General features: G+C 46.5%; 2 protein-coding genes and 2 long non-coding RNA genes across 5 annotated transcripts in view; 2 read left to right on the top strand and 2 right to left on the bottom strand.

The window, feature by feature from the left end:
* Positions 1-435: 435 nt before the first annotated feature.
* LOC123608100 lies at positions 436-3,026 on the bottom strand. Its single transcript, XR_006717098.1, has 2 exons — positions 2,321-3,026; positions 436-1,751 (listed from the first exon to the last, which is right to left on the bottom strand). It is a non-coding gene; the product is annotated as an uncharacterized LOC123608100 (long non-coding RNA).
* Positions 3,027-3,596: 570 nt separating this feature from the next.
* Positions 3,597-7,573, top strand: TUBB2A (tubulin beta 2A class IIa). The gene is made up of 4 exons (XM_045497576.1): positions 3,597-3,775; positions 5,060-5,168; positions 5,524-5,634; positions 6,321-7,573. The coding sequence occupies exons 1-4, from the start codon at positions 3,719-3,721 to the stop codon at positions 7,379-7,381; spliced, it is 1,338 nt and encodes a 445-aa protein (XP_045353532.1). The 5' UTR covers positions 3,597-3,718; the 3' UTR covers positions 7,382-7,573.
* A 657-nt stretch (positions 7,574-8,230) lies between these two features.
* Positions 8,231-23,647, bottom strand: part of BPHL (biphenyl hydrolase like) — a 38,403-nt gene continuing 22,986 nt past the window's right edge. Inside the window, exons 5-7 of one of the 2 annotated variants that reach the window (XM_045497578.1) lie at positions 23,148-23,208; positions 19,468-19,591; positions 8,231-8,782 (exon numbers count right to left, since the gene is read on the bottom strand). In XM_045497578.1, coding sequence (XP_045353534.1) covers positions 8,729-8,782; positions 19,468-19,591; positions 23,148-23,208 — 239 coding nt within the window. In that variant the 3' untranslated portion in view covers positions 8,231-8,728. Of the gene's footprint in view, positions 8,783-19,467; positions 19,592-23,076; positions 23,209-23,647 lie in introns of both variants that reach the window. The other variant, XM_045497577.1, reaches the window with a different exon arrangement.
* LOC123608103 lies at positions 9,082-13,531 on the top strand. Its single transcript, XR_006717099.1, has 2 exons — positions 9,082-9,188; positions 13,376-13,531. It is a non-coding gene; the product is annotated as an uncharacterized LOC123608103 (long non-coding RNA).

The following is a 23,647-nucleotide window of genomic DNA, read 5'->3' on the forward strand; positions in this document are numbered from 1 at the left end:
TTTTTTTTTTCAACGTTTATTTATTTTTGGGACAGAGAGAGACAGAGCATGAACGGGGGAGGGGCAGAGAGAGAGGGAGACACAGAATCGGAAACAGGCTCCAGGCTCTGAGCCATCAGCCCAGAGCCCGATGCGGGGCTCGAACTCACGGACCACGAGATCGTGACCTGGCTGAAGTCGGACGCTTAACCGACTGCGCCACCCAGGCGCCCCCTAGGTGGTCTTTATAAAGAGGAAGCATTTTAGGTGCTTTAAGTAAATTTCCTCCATCTTCATAAAGAAACGCTTTTATTCAAAAGCGTGAAGATGTGTGCTCACAGCACACATATAGCAGGCAAGGCTATTTTAGACGAGTTTCACAGGAAAGAGAAGTGGAAGTGCTTTGTCCCCTGGACCTCCTCTGAGGACACAAACAAATACACTGTGAGACTGTTCCCGAATAATTCATACAACTTTACTGCTGGAATGGCTCTTGGGTTTTCATTATTCTACTGATGCTCAAAATTTCAGAATCCCAATTAAATCTCTCTCAACCAGATCACATGTGTCGCGTTAGAGATGGCATCCACTGAGAGCAATGTTCATCATCATCCCACATCTCCAGGGTGCTTTCACAAGACTCCTCTCATGGAAGGCAGGAAATAAGAACAGCCCAGCAGAGCGAAACGTGAGATCCTGAGTCCCTCTGTAAAATGCAGGCCCGGCCCAGCCTTCTACTGGGAATTCACTCCTTTCCTTTCCAGTCTGAATTTTGTCATCATCACCCCAAAGTGCCTTCAGGGCAGGGATGGCTCAAACACTCGACTGTGACATCAAGTCCAAAGCAGGAAATGACAGGTGGCAGGAGGATGTTGGCTCTCCTCCCCCACCACCCTGCCCAACAGCCAGAAGATCTGTTCCTTTTTATACAGGAGCGTAGGGGAGAAAACCACCTTTCCCCAAAGCTTGCCAAAAGCCTATTCCAGGGAAGGGGAGGATCAGTGGGCCTCGTTTCCCCCTGTTATCATCTGCATGGGTGCTGTGCAGCATAGCTTTGCTGTGTGACAATGTGGTGGTGCTGGCGACGCCCACATGGAGGAGAGTTGGAGCTCACAGCCATCAGATGAGTCACCTGAGGCTGGGCAGGCATTATTTAAAAATCTGCCTGTGTGCTTCTTTGATTATATTCCAACAGACAACAGGGGCGGGGACTGGGGGAGGAGTGAGCAGAGGAGAAAGCAGGCTGGGTGCAGACTGGGTGGCGGGAGGAGGGAGCCTCAGCCAAGGACATTTGTTGCCAGTAATCCACGGGCAGTCCTCATGTGCCTGGGCCTGCTGTAATCAATGTTGTCATTTATTTATTGACTGCATGTTCACTAAACGTCCAGCTCACATTGTGTCTCACATACACGACATAACAAAAACAGATTTCCATGTTTCGGATATGGTAACAGAGGTTCAGAGAAGGTAGGTGATGTGCTTAAGGACCCAACCAAAACAAAGCAGAGGGGGCACCATCCGTGAGGGTGATCTAGCCCTCCACAGATAGGGAAAAGCACCCCTGTCAGGGTCCCATGTTCCCAGTAAGGTCCCTATCAGGTCACATCTTCTGCTATTTGGCCCCAAGTCCCCATCTTGAAGGCAACAACAAGGCCAGAGGCAATTATCTCCAGAAAATCTTTGTGGCACTGTGCTATTGGTGAAGTTACCTGGGGCAGGGCCATTCTCTGGAGGGGACCAAGCTTGGCTGGTCATGAAGAGTCCACGATGTCCTAGTTGGAGGCAGACATGGGGAGAAGGTAGGAGGCCAGGCCTTAGGAACCTGGGAACAGCATCAGTGGGATGGACTGTGTACTGGGGGCCCATCTGCAAGGGGAGGGAGGGGAGGAGAGAGCCTAGGAAACCCATCCCTTTCTGAGACAGGGCATCAGGCACCTGACTGGTTCTGAGAGGACCCCAAAGGACTGGCTTCTTAAAGCAGGCGTGATGAAGCCATGGCACTGCCCGCCTCTGATATATGCCCACTATTAACATGGCAAGCAGGCTTCCTACTTATAACGACAGCATCAGCTTGGTTTTATGGGGGGCAGTTTTGCTCCATAAACTTGACTTGCTTTCATATAGAGCTTCTCATTTCCTACTCACAAAGCTGGCTGCAGGGCACCTATAATTATCATCATTTTGTAGTTGGAGAAACTGGCCCCAGAGAGGAAAAGGAGTATGTGCAGGGAAACAAAAACAGTCCCCAGGTCCCTGCTCACCTAGCCCAATGTTCAGGATCATCTTTGAGAATAATTAAGATTGGGTGTTACGTCAACCTGACCAAGCCTTTAAAACTCACCTGGGCTTTGTCTTTGTAGAAGGAATCTAGATGTCCTCACTTACTAGCTTTGTAGCTAGTCAGCTCTTTGAGCCTCCTTTTCCGAGCTGCGAAATTGGGAGAGTCATTACATTTACTCTAGAACAGGGCTGTTCAATAGAAATACCACATGAGTCACAAAGGTAACAAATTTTTCCAGTAGTCACTACTAGTGCAGCAGCCATTTAAAAAGGTAAAGAAAAAGGAGTGAAATTAATTTTAAAAATAGATCCACAATATTATTTTGATATGTAATCAATATACAAAAGTAGTAATGGAATATTTTACAGCCTTTTAACGTGCCCAGTCCACGAAATCCAGTGAATACTTACACTTAAAGCACATCTCAATTTAGACTACCTACATTTCAAGTGTTTAGTAGTCACACGTGGCTGGTGGCCTTTGAACCAGACTGGGCAGCTCTATAAGGCTGCGGTGAGCTCCAGGTGACATACTGAATGCAAGGCACACACACCTGGGCTGATGTGTGGCTAGAATATCCTCTCTGACACACACTCTCGCACGCAGAATTTTCCACATTTAAGTGGTTTTTATGAAGAAGACCCAAAGCAGACTGAGGCAAATCCAGCACCCTCCCAAACCAACCACCTTCCTCACAAGTAGAAGGAAAATGCCACCCTGCCATCCTTGGTTTCCTTGAACACAGTTCCCATCTGCTGTCACCGAGAAACCCCTCACTCTTCCCCACCCTGCGCCCCCTCCCCTCGTTTAGACTAGCTGCGAATTCCCACCCTAAATAGAAAGAGAATGCGGCCGGGACTCGGGGACCCTGCCTAGAGAGGCAGGCAGGAAAGCTTAGCGAACAGACCGAGAGCCCACTATCACTTCTAGTTTCCCTGCTCCAAAGGGTACTCGCTGCCTCTCGCCCTTCCGAGGAGGCGAGGACCCCTTTTGGAGGCAGCCCCTCCCCCTGGTTCCGCGACCCAGGTTTCCAGCCCCTCTCGGGTATCCTGAGTGGAAAGGTGGGTGTGGATGCAGTTTACTGAAGGACCCAGTTCAAGGGTGGGGCAGCGTCCGTGGATCGAGCCGACCGCGGCTGGCTGGGCCCGATGCCGCGACACCGCCCTTGGCCGCCGGACGAAGGTGCCTGGCGCCCTCCCTGCAGTCAGCAGTCAGGCCGGAGCGCCCCCGCACCTCGCACCGCGCCCCAGCTCCCCCTCGCGGTGCCGCAGTCCCCGCGGCGCCGCCCCCAGCCCCGCCCTCCATTACGTCATCGCAGGCCAGACCGGGGAGGGGACCAGTCCCCCCGTATAAAAGGCTGGGCTGGGGGGCGGCGACTGGTCTCTGCTGCGGAGTCCGCCGGTCGCGCCGTGCACAGCTCCGAGGGCCAGCGCCTCCACCCTCTCCGCAGCCGGCACCATGCGCGAGATCGTGCACATCCAGGCGGGCCAGTGCGGCAACCAGATCGGCGCCAAGGTGGGCGCACCGCCCGGCAGGGGCTGGGCAGGGGGCGGCAGGCCCCGAGGGTGCGGACCCGGGCCAGGGGCGGCGGGACCCCAGGGTGCAGGGCAGGGGCCGGGGGGAGGCGGCGGTAGCCCGCCGGCCGGGTGGCGCATTCTCGGCGCGGCCGCCGGGTGGGGCCCAGGAAGCCACACAACCTGCCACGATGCGCGCGGCGACGCAGTTGTGTGTGCCTTTAATCAAGGCCTTTTGAAATTTCCTCGGACACGGCCCTTCTGCCAGACGTAGTCGACATTACCCTGGATGTATTACTCTCTGAAATTTGGGTAGGGGCAGAGGTCTTATTAATCCAGTGGCCTCATGTGGAATTCAATTTTATTTTCCTCTATAGTTTGAATGAAAAAAATGCAATGTCATTGGGGTGACAAGCTAGAGAGACTTCTTGTCGGGTTACAAAGACGAGGATGTTAGATAATTTCCCTAATATGAGCACCATCTGGACGTGATGATACATAATGTCAGAGTCTGACTTCCTGTCTGGGAGGCGGCAGGTGACCGTCCTGGGGCTGGGACTTCCCACCGCAGTGGGCGAGGCAGGAGCCAGCGTGGTGCAAGGGTGTGGGCGGGCGCCTGGACAAGGACGTGGTCTCTTTCAGAACCGCCATATTGCCCACCCCAACCTCCCCGCCCCCTTTCCTGCTGCAAATTCACAATGGAGCCTGTGCCCTCAGCGTGCCCTGCTCTGGCCTCTGTCCCCAATCGGGCTCCCAGATTCCCCCTGCCTGCCCTTCCCCAACCATCCCCTGCTGGGGGCAGGGGCGACAGGCCACAGGATGTCAGTGGTAGAAAACTGTGCTGCCTGGAGGGCTGGGTGGGGTTTGCGCCAGGAGACATTGATCCCTGGAGGCAGTCTCTCAGGGCGGGGTCCAAGTGGTCCTTGGTCCTGGCTGGCAGAACCCGTCCATCAGCTGGGATGCTGTGACATTCAGCCCTGCCTGGGGGTGATGGCCTCCCCAGCATCCATAGCTTTCCCTAGAAGGGGATCTGCTGGGCTCACCCTCCTGGTTCAGTGCCCTTCCCAGCTTTGCAGTCTGTCGCCATAATATGGCCGATGCTCTGCAGATTTCCAAGCCCCTCTGCAGCAGCTGCTGGAGGAACAGGGGCTTGTGCCTATAGGACTCCTCCACTGTCTGACCACAATGGCCACTTTTCCAAGGACATGACAGGGAGAAAAGGGCCATCCTTCTTGATATTTAGGATGCTAGGCCATCATGTGGTTTGGTTTTTTTTTCTCCCCAGTTTTGGGAGGTCATCAGTGATGAGCATGGGATCGACCCCACTGGCAGTTACCATGGAGACAGTGACTTGCAGCTGGAGAGAATCAATGTGTACTACAACGAAGCTGCTGGTGATTATTACAGTGTTTTTTGTTTGGTTTTGTTTTTTTGCCCAGTCAACCTTGCTTTGCATACCGTGGCAGACAGAATGTGCTCGGAACATACAAATGCCAAAGACATGCTTCTTGCATTCATTTTAAATGTCAACTGGCAAAAATACACTTTATAGTTCCTTACGACTCCTGCATGTTTGCCATGACTAAGCATGCCATCATCTCTTTTAAAGCAGAAAAGCACCTCTGCTCACTTTTGCCTCAGATGCTAGAATTTTCTCTAATGATTCTGCCGTGAAAGGCACATAGAGCACAGTCTTGCCTGTGATTCCCTTGCCCACTGCAGGTCTAAGTCTGGCTCTGTTCCCCACAGGTAACAAATACGTACCTCGGGCCATCCTGGTGGATCTGGAGCCAGGCACCATGGACTCGGTCAGGTCTGGACCATTTGGTCAGATCTTCAGGCCAGACAACTTCGTGTTCGGTATGTAGTCCTGATCCATGGCAAATGGCTCAGTGAGTCTCCTTTCTCAACACTGTGGAAATCATCGTTCTTGGTGCTGAATGCTAAGGTGGAGATTGTGTGTCCATGGACAGCCTTGGGTCCTGGCCACTTCTCTGGCCCCTCTCTGGGCAGCTCAAAGAGCTGTCAGCCTGCAGAGGGCTTCTATGGTGCTCCTACTACAGAGCAGCCCGTGGCAGTAAAGAATACTGAGCAGTGATGAACCTTCCAACAGGAAGGTTAACAGGCTGCCGGTAATGTCAGAGGGCCCGAGACAGCAGGTAACCACTTCAGGAAGCCAAAGGCCAAAGGCACAGGTTGTGACCAGAAGTGGAGACAGCAGCTTGGAGCCCATCTTCTTTTTGGATCATATTGTACCCTTGCCCTTGCCTGTTTATTAAACCTATTCACAGAAGCTTCCTGTTCCTAATTTTAAAACCAATTGGGTTTTGTTAACCCGTCTTCTTGATCAGTTAATAACTCCATATGAATAAACTTGCTTATGATCTCCAGTGTTTTTGAAGATCATGGATGTATAGAAAATTTTCTGTAAGAAAGCATATCTAAAAGAGAAGAATCTGCAATTCCAAGATTAGTCTATAGTCAAAATGAAAGAATTCAGATTTCCTTATGTTTTAGTGTCTAATATTCTCCTTTCCCTCTGGCAGGCCAGAGCGGTGCTGGAAACAACTGGGCAAAGGGCCACTACACAGAGGGAGCCGAGCTGGTCGACTCGGTCCTGGACGTGGTGAGGAAGGAATCAGAAAGCTGTGACTGTCTGCAGGGCTTCCAGCTGACCCACTCACTGGGGGGCGGCACAGGGTCTGGGATGGGCACCCTGCTCATCAGCAAGATCCGGGAGGAGTACCCCGACCGCATCATGAACACCTTCAGCGTCATGCCCTCGCCCAAAGTGTCAGACACGGTGGTCGAGCCCTACAACGCCACCCTGTCGGTGCACCAGCTAGTGGAGAACACAGATGAAACCTACTCCATTGACAACGAGGCGCTGTACGACATCTGCTTCCGCACCCTGAAACTGACCACCCCCACGTACGGCGACCTCAACCACCTGGTGTCGGCCACCATGAGCGGGGTGACCACCTGCCTGCGCTTCCCGGGCCAGCTGAACGCCGACCTGCGCAAGCTGGCCGTGAACATGGTGCCCTTCCCGCGCCTGCACTTCTTCATGCCCGGCTTCGCGCCGCTCACCAGCCGGGGCAGCCAGCAGTACCGCGCGCTGACGGTGCCCGAGCTGACCCAGCAGATGTTCGACTCCAAGAACATGATGGCCGCGTGCGACCCGCGCCACGGCCGCTACCTGACCGTGGCTGCCATCTTCCGCGGCCGCATGTCCATGAAGGAGGTGGACGAGCAGATGCTCAACGTGCAGAACAAGAACAGCAGCTACTTCGTCGAGTGGATCCCCAACAACGTGAAGACGGCCGTGTGCGACATCCCGCCGCGCGGCCTCAAGATGTCGGCCACCTTCATCGGCAACAGCACGGCCATCCAGGAGCTGTTCAAGCGCATCTCGGAGCAGTTCACGGCCATGTTCCGGCGCAAGGCCTTCCTGCACTGGTACACGGGCGAGGGCATGGATGAGATGGAGTTCACCGAGGCCGAGAGCAACATGAACGACCTGGTGTCCGAGTACCAGCAGTACCAGGACGCCACGGCCGACGAGCAGGGCGAGTTCGAGGAGGAGGAGGGCGAGGACGAGGCTTAAGGACTTCTCAAATACATCGTGCATCTTTAGTGAACTTCTGTTGTCCTCAATCAAGCATGGTCTATTTGTATACTATGGTGCTCAGTTTTGCCTCTGTCAGAAATTCACACTGTTGACGTAATAATGTGGAACTCCTAAAAATTACAGTATTGTCTAAGATATCTATACTAATAAAAAAGCATGTGTCTAAAACTGTGTGGTCTCTTTTTTCCTTTCAGGTAATTTTTATTCCACTAAATGCTTTTTTTGGTTTTTAACTCACTACATCTTATCTTTTTTTTTTCTTTTTTAATATTTATTTGAGAGAGAGCGTGCACACAAGTGGTGGAGGGCAGAGGGAGAGGGAGAGAGGATTCCAAGCAGGCTCTGCGCTGTTAGTGCAGAAGTGGATACCAGGCTCAACATCCAGAACAGTGAGCTCATGACTGAGCCACCAGGTGCCCTTCCAGTAAATGCTTCTGGGTTTAGTCATCTTAACAAAATTGGATTTTTGTTAAGTATTTCTAAGTTAATGGCTTCTCTGCTCTTTTAATAAAGACATATTTTTCATTTTCACTGACCCCAAGTATTAAAGTAAATGAATCCAGTAAACATGTCCAGGAGTGAATCGAGATTTAAGGACAAAGCAAACCTTCCTCCCTTACTTGCTGTAGTTCCAGCAACCCTTGTGAAACTGTAGTATGGAGGGTCGTGTTTCTCTACTTTGAACAATGTGATAAACACAAGTAAAAAGACCAGCGAAAACTTGTACCTCTCAGATAAAAAGTACAGCATAAATTCAAGATTCAAGGTATCCTGAAATAACAGTGATAAATACTCCAAATGCTTCACCTAAGATACGAGAGAAAGTAAATCACAACCAGAATTTATTTTAACTAATGGTAGAATTCACAACTTAATGTTTAAAAAATCAGATCTAATTTTTGTAGCCTTTACAGCTACAAGACTTTAAGTTTGTTTGTGTTTATTCATTTATTTAGAAGGAGTATGAGGGGAGGAGGGGCAGAGAGAAAGTATCCCAAGCAGGCTCTGAGCTGTCAGCCCAGAGCAGGATGCAGGGCTCGAACTCATGAACCACAAGATCGTGACCTGAGCTGAAATCCAGAATCACACTTAATCGACTGAGCCACCCAGACGCCCCTAGAAGACGTTTTAATAGGTCATTATTTGTACATGTCTGAGAGTACTTTGCAGGGAGTAGAAAGCACGGGGAGGCAGGTGAGGTGAGGTGAGGTGTGATGGGTGTGTTTCACAGGTGGCAACAGGCTGAAGCCCCACACTAAGGAATGCCCAGCTCCCAGCAGTGGGCATTTTTATTGTAAGAAGTCTTCTGCTAACTTATTGAATTCATTTGCAAAACGTAGATGCAGGTTGTGTTTGCCTTCTGGCATCAAATGCAACCTAAAAAAAAAAAAAAAAAGCACTTATGATTAATGGCACACAATTTAATCAAACTCTTACCCTTTCTAACATTTCATGAAAATCTGAAGTGGAAAACCGCCCCTTCTTTTCGTGACTACTATTGGGGAGAAAACATAAGATACGTAATACAAACTTTCCCCGAATATAGACTTAAGGGTGAAAGCTTCTTGGGCGTTGACTTAACAGAGCACACACATGGCAACTGGAATTTGGAACTGTATCCTGTAACAAAGAGTTTGACTTTAAATCTGATGAGAGTGGGGAATGTGATTTGGTCGTTACCTAGGGAGAAAAAAAAATCCATTTTAATAAGGTTGACTTTAAGAAAGAAGGTTGAGGAGATGATAAAAATACGAAATGTCCAGACTCCACTGGATTGGAACAGGTGAGCTTCTTGGGGTTTCCTACAGTGAAAGCCCAAATCAGAAATCACAGCCCCCACCAGCCTGTTGGTTAAGGCTCAAAATCACCCAGTCATTTTTGGAGGATTGACTAAGTCTGGATACAAGCCACCAGACAAAGGGCAAGTTAAGTGTTCCTTAGGATTGTGAGGGCAGCTGGAGGTGGCATCAGCAACGCTTTGTTCTGCAGCTGTCACAACATGTCTTGTGGCAAACCTCACTGTGCTCATGAGACTTCTTTCAATAAGCTTTTGGTCAAATGTGGCTGGTTGCAATTTCTTTAATAAAAGCAGTCTTCTCTGAGTTCTGCATTTATTGGCTATAAAAGCGCAGAAATAATAAAAGTTTTAAACAAAGCTTTTAGGATATAAGCAAAAGTTCAAGCTATTTTATATACAGTAACAATAGGGACATTAGAAGGGTCATACTGGGGCAAAATGCCAGTTACTACATTGCCTAATTCTCTGACCTTTCAGCAACTGGGGTTTGAGAGCTCTAAGAACTTCAGTGAGCACTAAGGAGGATTTGCAGGGAAAAGGAGCTGGGGAATAGAGCTGTCCTTGGACAATGTTGGGCCCCCTGCAACTCCACCACACTGGGTGTGAGGTAGGTGTATGTAGATACACATGATAATCTACTTGAAAAAGGATATATTGTTGGCATCTTTCTGAGGCCCTGGGGAAAGCTAATAATGCCATTAATAGCCAGAACACTCCAAATTCAGTTTTAATGTGGTTCAGGAAATAAAGGATAAGCTGCACCAACCCCAAAGACAGGACCCCAGTTGTGCTACACAAGGAACAAGGGCTTGCAGGGATGCTCAGGGTCTCCATTTTTAGAAGGCAGAAAATAACAAACTGCAAGGATATTGAAAGGTCGTAGAAGGACATGTCTAGGCTAAACTGAATGTATACTAACTGAACTCTGAAACAGAGGGACCCCGACCTGCCAAAGCTGGACGTTTTCCTTCGTGGGTAGTCAAGCTGGTTATCACATGCTCTACCCTGTTGCTACAATTTTCTCAGGATTCCCAAGGAAGGAGAGACACCTACTGTGAATCTCTTCTTTTTTTAGCCTCAGTGCTCCTGCACTATTCATTGGTAATCTCTATAGGTCTCAGGTAAAGAAAAATTAGGTTCCCTTCATTAAAAATAGTGGAGGCCTGTTTTGAGGCATCTACATTCAGAACTGCACTGGACTGTGGATAGGTGGGTGGATGGATAGGGTTATGAAGAAAATTGCTCTTCTCCTTGATACATTTTGGAGGTCATTTCAAGGTCCTTAGTATATCCTTGGCCTTTAGGTCTGACACAGGATTCACTACACTTAACACTTACCAAGTGTACCTCTTTGGGAACAGTCACCTGCACAGGCATAAATATGTAGATGGCAAGGCAATGTAGCAGTGTACTGCTGAGGGAGCTTCTCACCCAAATAACAAAAGGAACTAATCCCATGCTCTGTGTTTTCAAACAACCACATTTTCCAGGAAAACCAGTAGCAAGTCCCCCACAATCAAACACATGGCTCAGCTGGAAATGAAGGGGCCTCCTGCTTGCTGGGGCCGGCTCCTGCCTGCATTTGGCTCCTTTAGAAAAAGAGATGTGACTCTAGATCTTCTCAGCAACAGAAATGTGTCTAATCCCACAGTGTAAATTCAGTGGTGGTTTTACCTCTGCTTGAGAACACTCCTTCCAGGATGCTCTTCACAGATGAAGTGACGAAGGAGAAACACACTGGCCCCACTATATTACCTCTCCTTCCTCAGTCTAACCTTCTACAGCTTTCAAGTTAAGCTCGGAGAGCTACAGACAGGAACAGGCAATAAGTAATGCGCTATAGTTTTTTCCTTCCCTTTGGATATGATAAACCTCTACATCATATATGAACCCATAAAGTTGTTAGTTAAGTCTGAGCATTTCTGTTTTAACCAAAAACCAAAGTAGTCGTTCTTTGTACCTGGAGCTCTTCCCCTATGAAAACTGGACAGCAATGTGACTCACAGGGAGGCCTTCTCTCTTTCAGGCATTCCTCCCCAGGCCATCCAAACCTGGCTGCCAACAACATCCCCTTTCAATTCTTTATTCTCTGCTTGCTATCTATCGATCTATCTATCCATCTATTTATTATGTTCTTTATTTTGAGAGAGACAGCGTGAGCACGGGGAGGGGGGGGGACACAGGGAGAGAAGAACAAAGGATCCGAAGCAGGCTCTGTGCTGACAGCAGTGAACCTGATGCAGGTCTCCAACTCACAAACTATGAGATCATGACCTAAGCCGAAGTCGGAGGCTCAACCGACTGAGCCACCCAGGCGCCCTCTCTGTTCCTTTTAGAGAGCCCATCTAAGAAAAGGGTGATAATGGATGGGCCATAATTCCCTTCAAGCTGGTAAAGCAGGGGTGTAGAGCATGGCCTCCCAGCCTGCATCTTCCCCAGCAGGCTCTCTCCTCTCAGCCAGAGGGCGGCCAGGCCCAAGTAGATGTTTGGGAAAGGCGGAAGTAGAGATCTTGCTGCGAAGTTTCTTCTCTCAAATGCAACCTTGTCTCAAGCATTAGAAACAAAACTTCCTCAGAGGCTGTTTTTCTAGTAATGCCACAGCTAGGAACAGACCCCTCTGGGCTATCGGGGTCTACCAGATGGATGCTTGTAACTCGTGTGTGGAGACACAAGCCTTGCCAAACCTGGGGCATTACAAGGGCCAAGTAGGGGCCTTCTGACTGGACTGAGAGCTTTCTTTGGGTCACAGCTGCATGTTATTGGAGGTGATACCACAGGGTTAAAGGCATGGGCAGTAGGGGGTCAGGACATGTCCAGTCTAATCAACATGGGATCTATACTAGCAAGTTACTTCATCTCCTGAAACCACAATTCCTCATCTGGAAAAGGGGGATGAGTAACAGCATCTACCCCTATAGGATTATTCTGATGACAAAATGCATATAAGGCTCATAGTACGGGATCTCTGGGCACACAGTGACCAATAAATGTTTGCTATTATTTTCTTATTCTTATTGAATTGTACTTTACAATGTGCAAAAGTCCTTACAAAGGTTCTAATTATGTATGGCATATTAATGAAATGCTCTGACTTGGGAGCATAATCTATTTACATTTGGCTAACACAATCCACTCCAGTTGGAGAGATTTTACAACATGTCATGGTAAGTCTTGTCTAGAAAGGATGAGACCCCACTCTCGCTACAATGCAAAGGATTCAGTTTTGTAAGGATGAGCCTAATCCTGTTTGGAGTTAATCTTGTAACCTGACCCTAAGTGGGATCTTGAGCTGATTGCTTTCCCTTCAACCACAGCAGCAAGCAGTTAGAGATGAGGCACTAGAGGGAGCACCTGCAGGAGGAAGGGATGGGGAGAGCTAGAGAGAAAGTCATCCGGGGCAGTTAGAGGGGAGGGCACATCTCCCCTCCCCTGTCACAAATTTGGGGTTGGCCTAGAAGTGGAAGCCAAGGCAGCCATCCCTGCTTACTGTCCACCTACTCCCAGTAACCTGGCTCACTTTACCACAGAGCTAAAAACAAACCTTTGTCCTCAGCATGAATCTCTGTCACCTAGGTCAATTCATCTCACTCCCGCTCATGTGCATCTCCTCCTGGCCTGCACTGGAGGTCTGGGGCCATCTGACCTCTGATGGCCAGACTTGAAGAGCCCAGGAAGCTACAGAGAGAAGTCCCTTCCTCTCTTCTTCCCTTCCATGAGTCAGAGGACAGAACCTGGCCCACTGCCTAGACAACCTAATCACGTGTACCCTCACTGCCAGCCTGCTGGCACATCCTCCAGTGAACCTACCACAGGCCAAGACCTCTGTGGAGAATGCCTGTACCTTTGCCCTCCCCACTGTGATGGTTGGTTTTATGTGTAAACTTGACTGAGCCATGGATGCCCAGATATTTGATCAAACATTGTTCCGGGTGTTTCTGTGAGGGTGTTTTTGGATGAGATTAACATTTAAATCATTAGAATTCAGTGAAGTAGATTGTCTTCCCTGATATAGGTGGGCCACATCCAATCAGCTGAAGGTCTGAATAGAAGAAAAAGGCTGGTCCTCCCCCAGATAAGAGGAAATCATCCTGCCTGACTGCCTTCAAACTGAGACATCAACTTTTTCTTGCTTTTGGACTCAAACTGAAACACTGACTCTTTCTGGTTCTCAGGCCTTCGGTCACACTGGAACCACACCATTGGCTCTCTCAGGTCTCCAGTTTGCTAGATGTTCCAGCTTGCCCACTGAAGATCTTGGACTTCTCAGCTTCCATAATTTCACGAGCCAATTCCTATTCCATATAGTAAATCAACCTGTGTGTGTGTTATTTTCTTTTAAATTTTTTTTAAATGTTTTTATTTATTTTTGAGAGAGAGAGAGACAGAGCATGAGCAGGGGAGGGGCAGAGAGAGAGAGGGGGAGACACAGAACCCAAAGCAGGCTCCTGGCTCTGAGCTGTCAGCACAGAGCCTGACATGGGGCCCAAACTCATGGACTGTGAGATCATGAGCTGAGCTGAAGTCAGACACCCAACCAACTGAACCACCCAGGAGCCCCTGTGTGTGTGTTATGTGTATCCTATTGGTTCTGTTTCTCTGGAGAACGCTAATACACCTACACACCTGTACTGACAATGGTGCTGAAAATCGGGTCGAGGGCAGCTTGCCACTGACCTACTCACAAGCCACACCCCAGCTGTCTCCTTGGGCCCCTGATCACCTGAACCCCCAGCAGCATTCCACCCACAGAAGTGGCAGCTACTGCATACTGGGCTGCTATTAAATATTAAATGTACAAACAAATGACAGGTATCATCACCATCTTACACACAGGGAAACAGAGGTATAGAAACAGATGCACACTGCTGAAGGGCACACACTTAGTGACAGAACCAGCACTCAGACCTGGGTCCATCTCCTTCCCTGCCAGGGCATGTAACCACTGCTATGAAGGGTTCCAGGACTCCAACACACCAGTTCTGCTTTCCAGGAAAGACTCCATTTTCCACCTCTCCCCTTTCGTTGACATTGAACCCCAGCTCTTTGCACACTTTACCCATCATTCTTTCCCACCTGACCTGGCTCTCTGGCCCTGGTCTCAGAACATGCAGTTGGGAGTCTGCACCACACTTTTTGGGACTGAATCACCAGTCAATGGCCCTTGTGTGCCTCTCATGTTCTCTTTCTTTCAAAGTGTACTAAGCACTTTAAAATGCACTAGACCACATCCTGGGACTGGTGCTGACATGCTCAGCAGGAGGAATATTAAATTTACATGCTAACAGCGGTTAAAAAGGACCAGGTGATCCCAAAAAGATAAGTAATTGGAGGAGGATACATCTGAGTTGCTACCTGAGGGATGAGCACACTTGGCCAGGCCACAGAAGGGGCTGAGGGCTGGAAAGGGATTCCAGGCAAGGTGCTGGTCATCTGCAGCTGGGTCTGAAACCCAGACCCTCGTCTCTGCTGGTTCTCTCATTCCCAAGATCGGAGCACCTCCACAGAAACACAGGATTATGCCCTGAACTGCATCCTCTACGAATCCATATGCTGAAGTCCTAACCCCCACGACCTCAAAGTGTGACCTATTTGGATAGAAGATCTTTAAAGAGGCGATTAATGAGATCATATGAGTGGGCCCCAATCCAATGTGACTGGTATCCTTATAAGAGGAGATGAAGGCACATACACAGAGGGAAGACCATGTAAGGATACAGGGAGAAGAACTATCTATAAGCCAAGGAAAGAAGCATAAGAAGAAATCAACCCTGCTGATACCCTGATCTCAGATTTCCAGCCTCCAGAACTCTGACGGAATAGATTTCTACTGTTTACGCTGCCCAGTGTGATACTTGTTACAGCGGCCCCAGCTGACCAGTATACACTGTAAGCACACATGTAGCTTACTCAGCTGTGTAGTCACATCCTCTTCTGAGCTGGCTCAGCCCCACTGCCTCCTGGGGCCCATCCACTGCAACCCCAAAGGGTTCTGATGGACGCCAACCTCTGCTCAACACAAATCCTCCGAAAGTGAGCCAGGGCTGGCCTTGAGGGTGATGCCCAAGAAGAAGCTAGCTAGCCAGGGAGGTGGTGAGCGACATCAGGGCTTTTCAGTCTAGGAGGGAGGCTGGATGAGCAGGGAATGCACAGGGGCTGAGGCAGAACAAGAAGAATCAAAGGGGCAGGTCTGCTCCCCATCGCTGCTATTATCAGAATAGCTCTTATTTATGTTTTGTATCTTGGACTCCTGCACCAGAGTTTATTAGGAGGAACGGTTCAGCTAAAAACAAATTTTAAAACCATTGAACCTGAATGATCTTTAAGGCCTTTTCGCTTCCAAGAGAGTCTACCATTGTTCCTCACATACACGTACACAAAAAGAGAGACAAATTGACATAGGAAGCAGGCCTGCTGAACAACCCTGCCCTTCCTTTGGCCTCCTTTTTTTTTTTTTTAATGTTTATTTATGTTTCAGAGAGAGAGAGAAAGAGAGCAGGGTTGGGGGGGAAGCAGAGAGAGAGAGGGGGACAGAGGATCTGAAGCAGGCTCTTTGCTGACAGCAGAGAGCCCAATGCAGAGCTCGAACTCACAAACTGTGAGATCATTACCTGAGCTGAAGTCAGACCCTTAACCTACTGAGCCACCCAGCACCCCCCATTTGGCCTCCTTCTGAGAGAAAGGCATTTGTTTCATATGTAATATCTGTTGATATAATCTTTGAAGGGATAGACTGTATCCTTAAATTTAATTATAAATGTACCTAGCAAGATAATGAAATATTAAGTTCACTGGAAACCTGCCACTCTAACCTGCTTCCCTGTTGTCAAATGGCTGAATCTCAAAGGACTCTGGTGCTCAAAGAACCCATTTTCCTTTTGTGGGGTCCAAAATAAACCACCTGTGTTCCAGGTGGGTTCATATTCATGTCCAACATAAAGGGGTCTTTTAGCAGACGAAGGTAAGAGGTGTAAAATGCAAGCCAGTTGAAGACAATCATTGCCAATAACACTTCACCTTCAACTCACTTGTTCCAAAGAATACTGCTCTAAAAAAAAATGATCTTTCACAAAATAGTCCACTGAAATAATTAACATCTGAACAGGAAGGGAAAAATTTTTTCCCATATTGATGTATTCTGTTGCTAGGAGATGGGTTTAGAACAGAATTCCTAAATTAAACTTTCTTGCAGACTTTTATTGAACCTGGTTTTCTGAGGGAACACACTGCATTTACCATGAGCGTCAGTGTGCAAAACCTGTCATTTCTGAAGCTAGAAGATAATTAACCAGGTCAGCAAGTATATAATCCAGGCATCTTACCATCATATTAAAATAAGAGTATGTTTATGAGAGGCAGCTGTGCTGTGGGGGAAAAGTGCTATATTAGGAGGGGGGAAAAAATCTAGGATTTGTCATTTACTAGCTATGCAACCTTAGAAGATTGCTTAACATCTCTTAGCCTTGATTTTTCTCATCTGTAAATGGGGACAATATTTTTTCATAAGTTTGTTATGAAGAGTTATTAGATACTGTATGTAAAATGCCCTTTAAAATATATAATGCTATATGGATATAAAAATTATACAGTTTTATAATAATTATATGTTATTGTAGAAGAAGCATGTCCCCTACATTTAAATATTCTTTAAGAAATCTGTTTGTTGAAATGTATCATGGAATAATATGATTAAGAAGCAGTGGATGGCTGTTGCACCTGGGTGGCTCAGCCATCTGAGCGTCTGGCTTCGGCTCAGGTCATGGTCTTGCAGTTTGTGAGTTCAAGCCCCACATTGGGATCTCTGCTGTCAGGGCAGAGCCCACTTCAGATCCTATGTTCCCCTCCCTCTGCCCCTACCCCACGTTCACTCTTTCAAAAATAAATAAACATTAAAAAAAAAGAAGTAGTGGATGGCTTACACCACACACAAAGATAAATTCAAAATGGATTAAGGACCTAAATGTGAGGCCTAAAACTATAAAATCCTAGCAGAAAACACAGGCAGTAATTTCTCTGACATGGACATAGCAACTTCTTACTAATATGTCTCCTGAGGCAAGGGAACAAAAGCAAAAATAAACTATTGGGACTACATCTAGATAAAAAGCTTCTGCACAGGGGCACCTGGGTGGCTCAGTTGGTTGGGCGACTGACTTCGGCTCAGGTCATGATCTCACAGTTCATGAGTTCCAGCCCCACGTCGGGCTCTGTGCTGACAGCTCAGAACCTGGAACCTACTTCGTATTCTGTGTCTCCCCCTCTCTCTACCTCTCCCCTGGTCACATTCTGTGTCTCTCTGCCTCTCAATAATAATAAATGTTAAAAAAAAATTAAAAAGCTTCTGCACAGCAAAGGAAATGATCAACAAAACAAAAAGACAATCTACTGAATGAGAGAAGACATTTGGAAGTGATATATCTGATAAAGGGTTAGTATCCAAAATATGTAAAGAACTTATAAACTCAGCATCCAAAAAACAAATAATCCAATTAAAAAATAAGGCAGAAGACATGAACAGACATTTCTCCTAAGAAGATATCCAGATGGCCAACAGACATGCAAAGATGCATCACTCACCATCAGGGAAATGCAAATCAAAAAATTACAGGGAGATATCACTTCACACCTGTCAGAATGGCTAAAATCAACAACTCAAGAAACAACAGGTGTTGGCGAGGATGTAGAGAAAGGGGAGTTCTCTTGCTCTGTTGGTGGAAATGCAAACTGATACAGCTACTCTGGAAAACAGTATGGAGTTTCCTTAAAAAGTTAAAAATGGAACTACCCCACCCTAGTAATCACACTACTGGGTATTTATCCCAAAGAATACAAAAACACTCATTCAAAGAGATACATGCATTATATGTTTATAGTAGCATTATTTACAATAGCCAAATTATAGAAGCAACCCATGAGTCCATCGACTGGTGAACGGATAAAGAAGAGGTGGTATATATACACAATGGAGTATTGTTCAGTTGTAAAAAGAACAAAATCTTGTCATTTGCAAGATGGATCTAGAGAGTATAATGCCAAGTGAAATAAGCCAGTCAGAGAAAAACAAATACCATATGGTTTCAGTCATATGTGATGTTTAAGAAACGAGTAGTAGAAAAAGAGAGACAGACAAATCAAGAAACAGACTCTTAAGTACAGAGAACAGACTGATGGTTCCCAGAGGGGAGGTGGGTAGGGAATGGGTGAAATAGGTGAACGGGATTAGGAGTACACTTGTCATAATGAGCACTGAGTAATGTGTAGAATTGTTGAATCACAATATTGTACACCTGTAACTAATATTTAGGACTGTTAAATCAGTACATCTGAAACTAATATTTAACTATCCTGGAATTCAAAAAAAATTAATAATTAAAAAAAGAAGTTGTAGAACTGTTTCTGAGTCTGCTTTCCCTGATGGGCTGTTGTGTGCACACAGGGCAGGGGCCAGCAAGGACCATGCCAAGCAGTGCTGGTCCACAGTAGACATCAGAAATCGGCTCATGGATGGGGAGCCTGGGTGGCTCAGTTGGTTGGGCGTCTGACTTCAGTTCAGGTCATGATCTCCCCATTCCTGAGTTTGAGCCCCGTGTTCAGCTCTGTGCTGACAGCTCAGAGCCTGGAGCCTGTTCAGATTCTGTGTCTCCTTCTCTGTCTCTGCCCCTCCCCTGCTCATGCTGTCTCTCTCTCAAAAATAAATAAATTAAAAAAAAAAAAAAAAAAAACAAGGCTCATGGAGGGAAAGAAGAGGAGGGAGGCAAAGAGGAAGGAAGGGAGGATTTTCTCATTACTAAAGCCAATTCCAAAAGAATTCCAAAGAATTCCAAAGATGTCCAGAGTAATGACAGCATCTCTGGAATTAATATAGTTTCCCTAGGGTCGATAGTACCTTTATAATGACAAACTAACCTGAAAATTCCCAAATATATAAAAGTGTTTTAATTAACAATGATTGCTATAAATCTAAACTGTCTGCAGTGTTACAGGGCTTACTACCTATTAGCAGATAGGCCTTTGTGGCAACATTAAAATAATCCATCCAAGAATTTCTTTCCCTCCGGGTACTGGTTACCCACAAATCAGGGCTCCGTGTGCGCCATGTTTCCCTGGAACCCTAAATAGAGCAGTACTATTTATTGACATGGGCAAAATGAGGGGGCGGGTAATACCTTAAAAAACCCCAATCTTCATGCTTCCTTTCCTTACAAGGCTTCTTCCACGCATTTCCTAAGGCAGTGAGGCAGAGCGCTGGAGCAGAGACTGGACTTACCGTGACCCTCTCACATGTTTGTGTATGAAGTCGGCATGGAAACGTGGGACCAGAGGATCCTTCTCCCCATGCACGATTAAGGTGGGGCACTGAACCAGGGGCAGCAAGTGCCGACAGATACTCCCTGAAAGACAAATAGCAAGGATAATCTGGTTCAACGGGACCATCCCAGGAGGTGAGTCAGAAAAGCAGAGAACTGAGACAAATCATGCCTCTCTCTGGACCTCAGTGTCCCTGTCTATAGAAGAGGTGGTTTGCCTTAGATGGGGTCTGAGGTGGGGGCCCTGGGTGGCCCAGTCAGTTAAGCCTCAGATTTCAGCTCAGGTCATGATTTCACTGTTCGTGGGTTTGAGCCCCACATCGGGCTCTGTGCTGAGAGCTCAGAGCCTGGAGCCTGCTTTGGTTTCTGTGTCTCCCTCTCCTGCTTCCACTCTGTTTCTCTCTCTCAAAAAAAAATAAACATTAAAAAAAATTTAAAAAAAAAGATGGGGTCTGAGGTGTCTTCCTGTTTCTCTATTTTTTTCCCCTCTGCTTTGGAAGCTCTATTAGTAAACAAGTTCACTTGATTTATAGTCATAATTCATGTAAAATAGGAAAAATAAACAAAAAACCCACAATTCTTTATATTATATAGAGCAGTCCCCAATTTGCAAAGTGATGGTAGATGCTTGGCATGTGAAAAGCTTTTCCCTTGAAATAATGTCTTAAATGGTTCTTGGGCTTCCAGCTAGCCCTTAAAGCTTACATACCTTACTGTGAGGTTAAAATTTACACATGGCAAACCAGCTTCTCTTCATCCCTCCTGCTTCCATGACATTCCTGACTGACATGCTTCGGAGATTATGAGGTCCTCACCCCCATTTGTAACAACATTTCTAAGGTGAATGCGGAACAACCTGGTTCTGGTCCTGTCCTGCTGTTTCCTGCCTATGAAATCTTGGTGGTTCCTTAGTTATGAGTTTTAGCCTCCTCCTTGGTCAAACAGGGATAGTTACAGTTCTCTGAGGTTAACCATGAGGCTAAAAAGAGATGTCATACTGAAGGTTCTAGGCACCCAGCAGGTACTCCATAAAGCGAGCTCCTTCCTCTCCTGCCTCCTCCCTGCCTCTGCCTGCATTGAGAAGAAAGTGCTGGGGCTCTGAGAAAGCTGTCCAGGCACCTGGCCTGTCCCTCCCCCTCACTTGGGGGTCACTGCCTGCTAAATGAGAAGGTGGTGGGTTGGCCAGGGAAGTATTTCCCTAGGTCTCAGAAGCTTCCCTCTCCTACCCATGAAATGACACACACCCACCAATAGCATAATCACTTATTACTGAGCACTATGTGTCAGAAACTGTTCAAGTGGTTTGATGCCCATGGAACACTTCGTCACGTGTTTTAACTCATTTAGTACGTACAATTATTTGTAAACCAAGCACTTTTCTAACGATAGTAATAATAACCTTTTATTAAGCACTTACTCTGTATTTGGTACCGCACCAAAGCTGAACATACAGAACCTGGTTGGATCCTCAAAACAACCTTATGAGGTAGTTGTTAGTATCTCCAGTTCCCAGATAGGAAACTGCAGCTTTGAGAGAAGCTCAAATGAATGAATCTGCCCAATTCATTCTAACAGCAAGCCAAGTGGCAAGGCCACCGTCTGACTCCAAATCTGTGCAGTTAACTCCTCTGCTAAACTGAGCGTCCATAAACATGAGGATACAAGTAGGAAGAAAAGGGCTCCTGTCAAATTAGTGAGTGTCGAAGGGAGATACGTGGTTTGTTAACAGTCTTGCTATAAGATCATTTACATACAGTTAGCTCCTCTATATTTTGGCATTTCCCCTCCCTTCTCTTTCATTTTTTTAAAAACTATATTTAATTTTTTTTAATTTTAGGTTTACAGCGAAATTGAGGGGAAGGTACAGGGATTTCCCTTGTCCCCCTGCCCCCCCACATGCACAGCTTCCCCTACTATCAACATCCCCCACCATAGAGTCCAGAGTTTACATTAGGGGCCACTCCTGTTGTTGTACATTCTGTGGGTTTGAACAAATGTATAACGACACGCATCCATCGTTATGGTGTCACAGAGTATTTTCACTGCCCTCAACATCCTGTTCTGCCATTCTAATAGGTGAGCAGTGGGATCCTGTTATTTGGCTCATCTTTTTAATCAGGTTGTTTGTTTTCTTGTTCAGTTGTAAGAGTTCTTGGCACATTTGGATAACAGTGCTTGATCACATGTGTCTTTTGCAAATGTTTTCTCTAGGTCTGTGGCTTGTCTTTTCATTCTCTTGATGGTGTTTTTTGCAGAGTGGAAGGTTTAAATTTTAACAAACACAGGGCATAGTTTTGAACTGCTGATTTAATTCTGCTTCTACCTTCAAATCTTCCTACCCCTTCAGCTCTCTTGTCAGGAAAGCAAAAAAGTTTACATTTCAAAAGTTTGCCTTCTTTAATGGAGAACTGTCTTAGACATCTTTTATGGCATTTTTAAGAGCTGAGGGAAACACATTTCCAAGACCTATTTCTATGGGTGGGTACTTCATTTGAACAGGATATATATTACTGTTTTGAACTTAAACCAAAAAAGTAACATTTTCAAATGCCCTTTTCATTGTGAAAGTTTTGATAGGTGACTCACTCTGGAAATGATTACCTAATAGATCAAACTGGCCCTTCAATTGCAGCCATTCTGTAACTGAATTGTGCTCCCAGATTAGATCTTAGCTACCCTCTATTCTTCTACAGTTAAAATAGAAGAGTGAGAGAGTATAAATGTAAATAGCTACTTAAAAACAGACTTTAACTCAGAATTTTCTTAAAGAGATCAATTCTTACTGTTATTGGAAATTGTGTTAAATTTTCAGATAAAGACAGGGAGCTATAGTCATTTAACTAAGTTCTGAAGGTGGGAAGTGAACTGAACACTCTTCCTCATGCTCTCTGGGGCTGAAGGTCATGACAAAAAGGTCCTTCTTTCTTTTTTGTCTTAGTAACAGAGTATGTAGCGGGTAACACATGAAAAAGAAAAAAATACGCTCTGTGTGGTGGCTTGTTTTCTGATTAACCATTCCAGAATTAGAACATATACACTATCTGAGGCTTCTAGAGAATTATTTTGTCATCATACACACAAGGATTAGAAGGAGAGGGGCGCCTGGGTGGCGCAGTCGGTTAAGCGTCCGACTTCAGCCAGGTCACGATCTCGCGGTCCGTGAGTTCGAGCCCCGCGTCAGGCTCTGGGCTGATGGCTCAGAGCCTGGAGCCTGCTTCGGATTCTGTGTCTCCCTCTCTCTCTGCCCCTCCCCCGTTCATGCTCTGTCTCTCTCTGTCCCAAAAAATAAATAAACGTTGAAAAAGGATTAGAAGGAGAAAGGAACAGTCTTCTATTAAAGACTTAACTATGTGAACGTTGATACAACTATATATTTAGTACAGTTTAAGGCAGATGTATTCTACAAGGGCTTGTACTGTGTACAGTCACTAGCATCCTCTGTTCACACATCAGCATGAAAACAGTGGGTGAATGTGCTAACCACCAGGGAATTCTGGAACACCAGTGGAGGAACTCAAGCAGCCTCTCTGATCAGCAAAGGAACAGCTAAAACAGTTCACACAACCTACCATCTGAAAGATGTTTAAATTGTTTTATGCCATCCACCCACTTCTCACAGGTTTTGGCAAAGTAGTCATACCCATATAAGGTTTCTAGAGGTTTTCTTGTTCTCTCACTCCATTTAGAAACATCTCTGATACCTGAAAAACAGAAGTAGTGACAAGAATAAGTCTAGTCTAATGTTAAGGCTTATCTTTAAATATTGCAAACATAGTCCACCCCAGAGTCATCCTGTTTGCTCTTCTGTCTGCCTGAAATGTTTCTCCAGCCTTCCACCTGGCTTACTCCTCACTTTGTCCAGGGCAGTGAGGCCTTCCCCGACCATCCTCTTAGAGCACCCTCCCCTCCATCTACTCTGTTTTGCATCTTTCAGTGCTTTGTAGCATTTTCTGTGTCCATGGCTGAGTGGCTGTCTCCCCAGGAAGATAAAAGCTCCAGGATAAGGGACTTGGCTTTGTTTTGTCTCCCACTTATGCCCAGAGCCTTGGCCAGAGCCTGGCACAAAAGAGGTACAACATAAATTTTTACTAAGTGAAATTAGATCTGCATTTAATGCTTTCTGTTAAAAGTATAAGATAT

The sequence above is a fragment of the Leopardus geoffroyi genome, chromosome B2 (genome assembly GCF_018350155.1).
Source record: "Leopardus geoffroyi isolate Oge1 chromosome B2, O.geoffroyi_Oge1_pat1.0, whole genome shotgun sequence".
NCBI lineage: Eukaryota > Metazoa > Chordata > Mammalia > Carnivora > Felidae > Leopardus > Leopardus geoffroyi.

Bases quoted from the DNA above. Each gene is read 5' to 3' on its own strand.
- TUBB2A (XM_045497576.1), top strand. From the start codon at position 3,719: ATGCGCGAGATCGTGCACATCCAGGCGGGCCAGTGCGGCAACCAGATC. The intron at 3,776-5,059 runs GTGGGCGCACCG...TTTTCTCCCCAG, and splicing joins GCAACCAGATCGGCGCCAAG to TTTTGGGAGGTCATCAGTGA. The intron at 5,635-6,320 runs GTATGTAGTCCT...TCCCTCTGGCAG, and splicing joins GCCAGACAACTTCGTGTTCG to GCCAGAGCGGTGCTGGAAAC.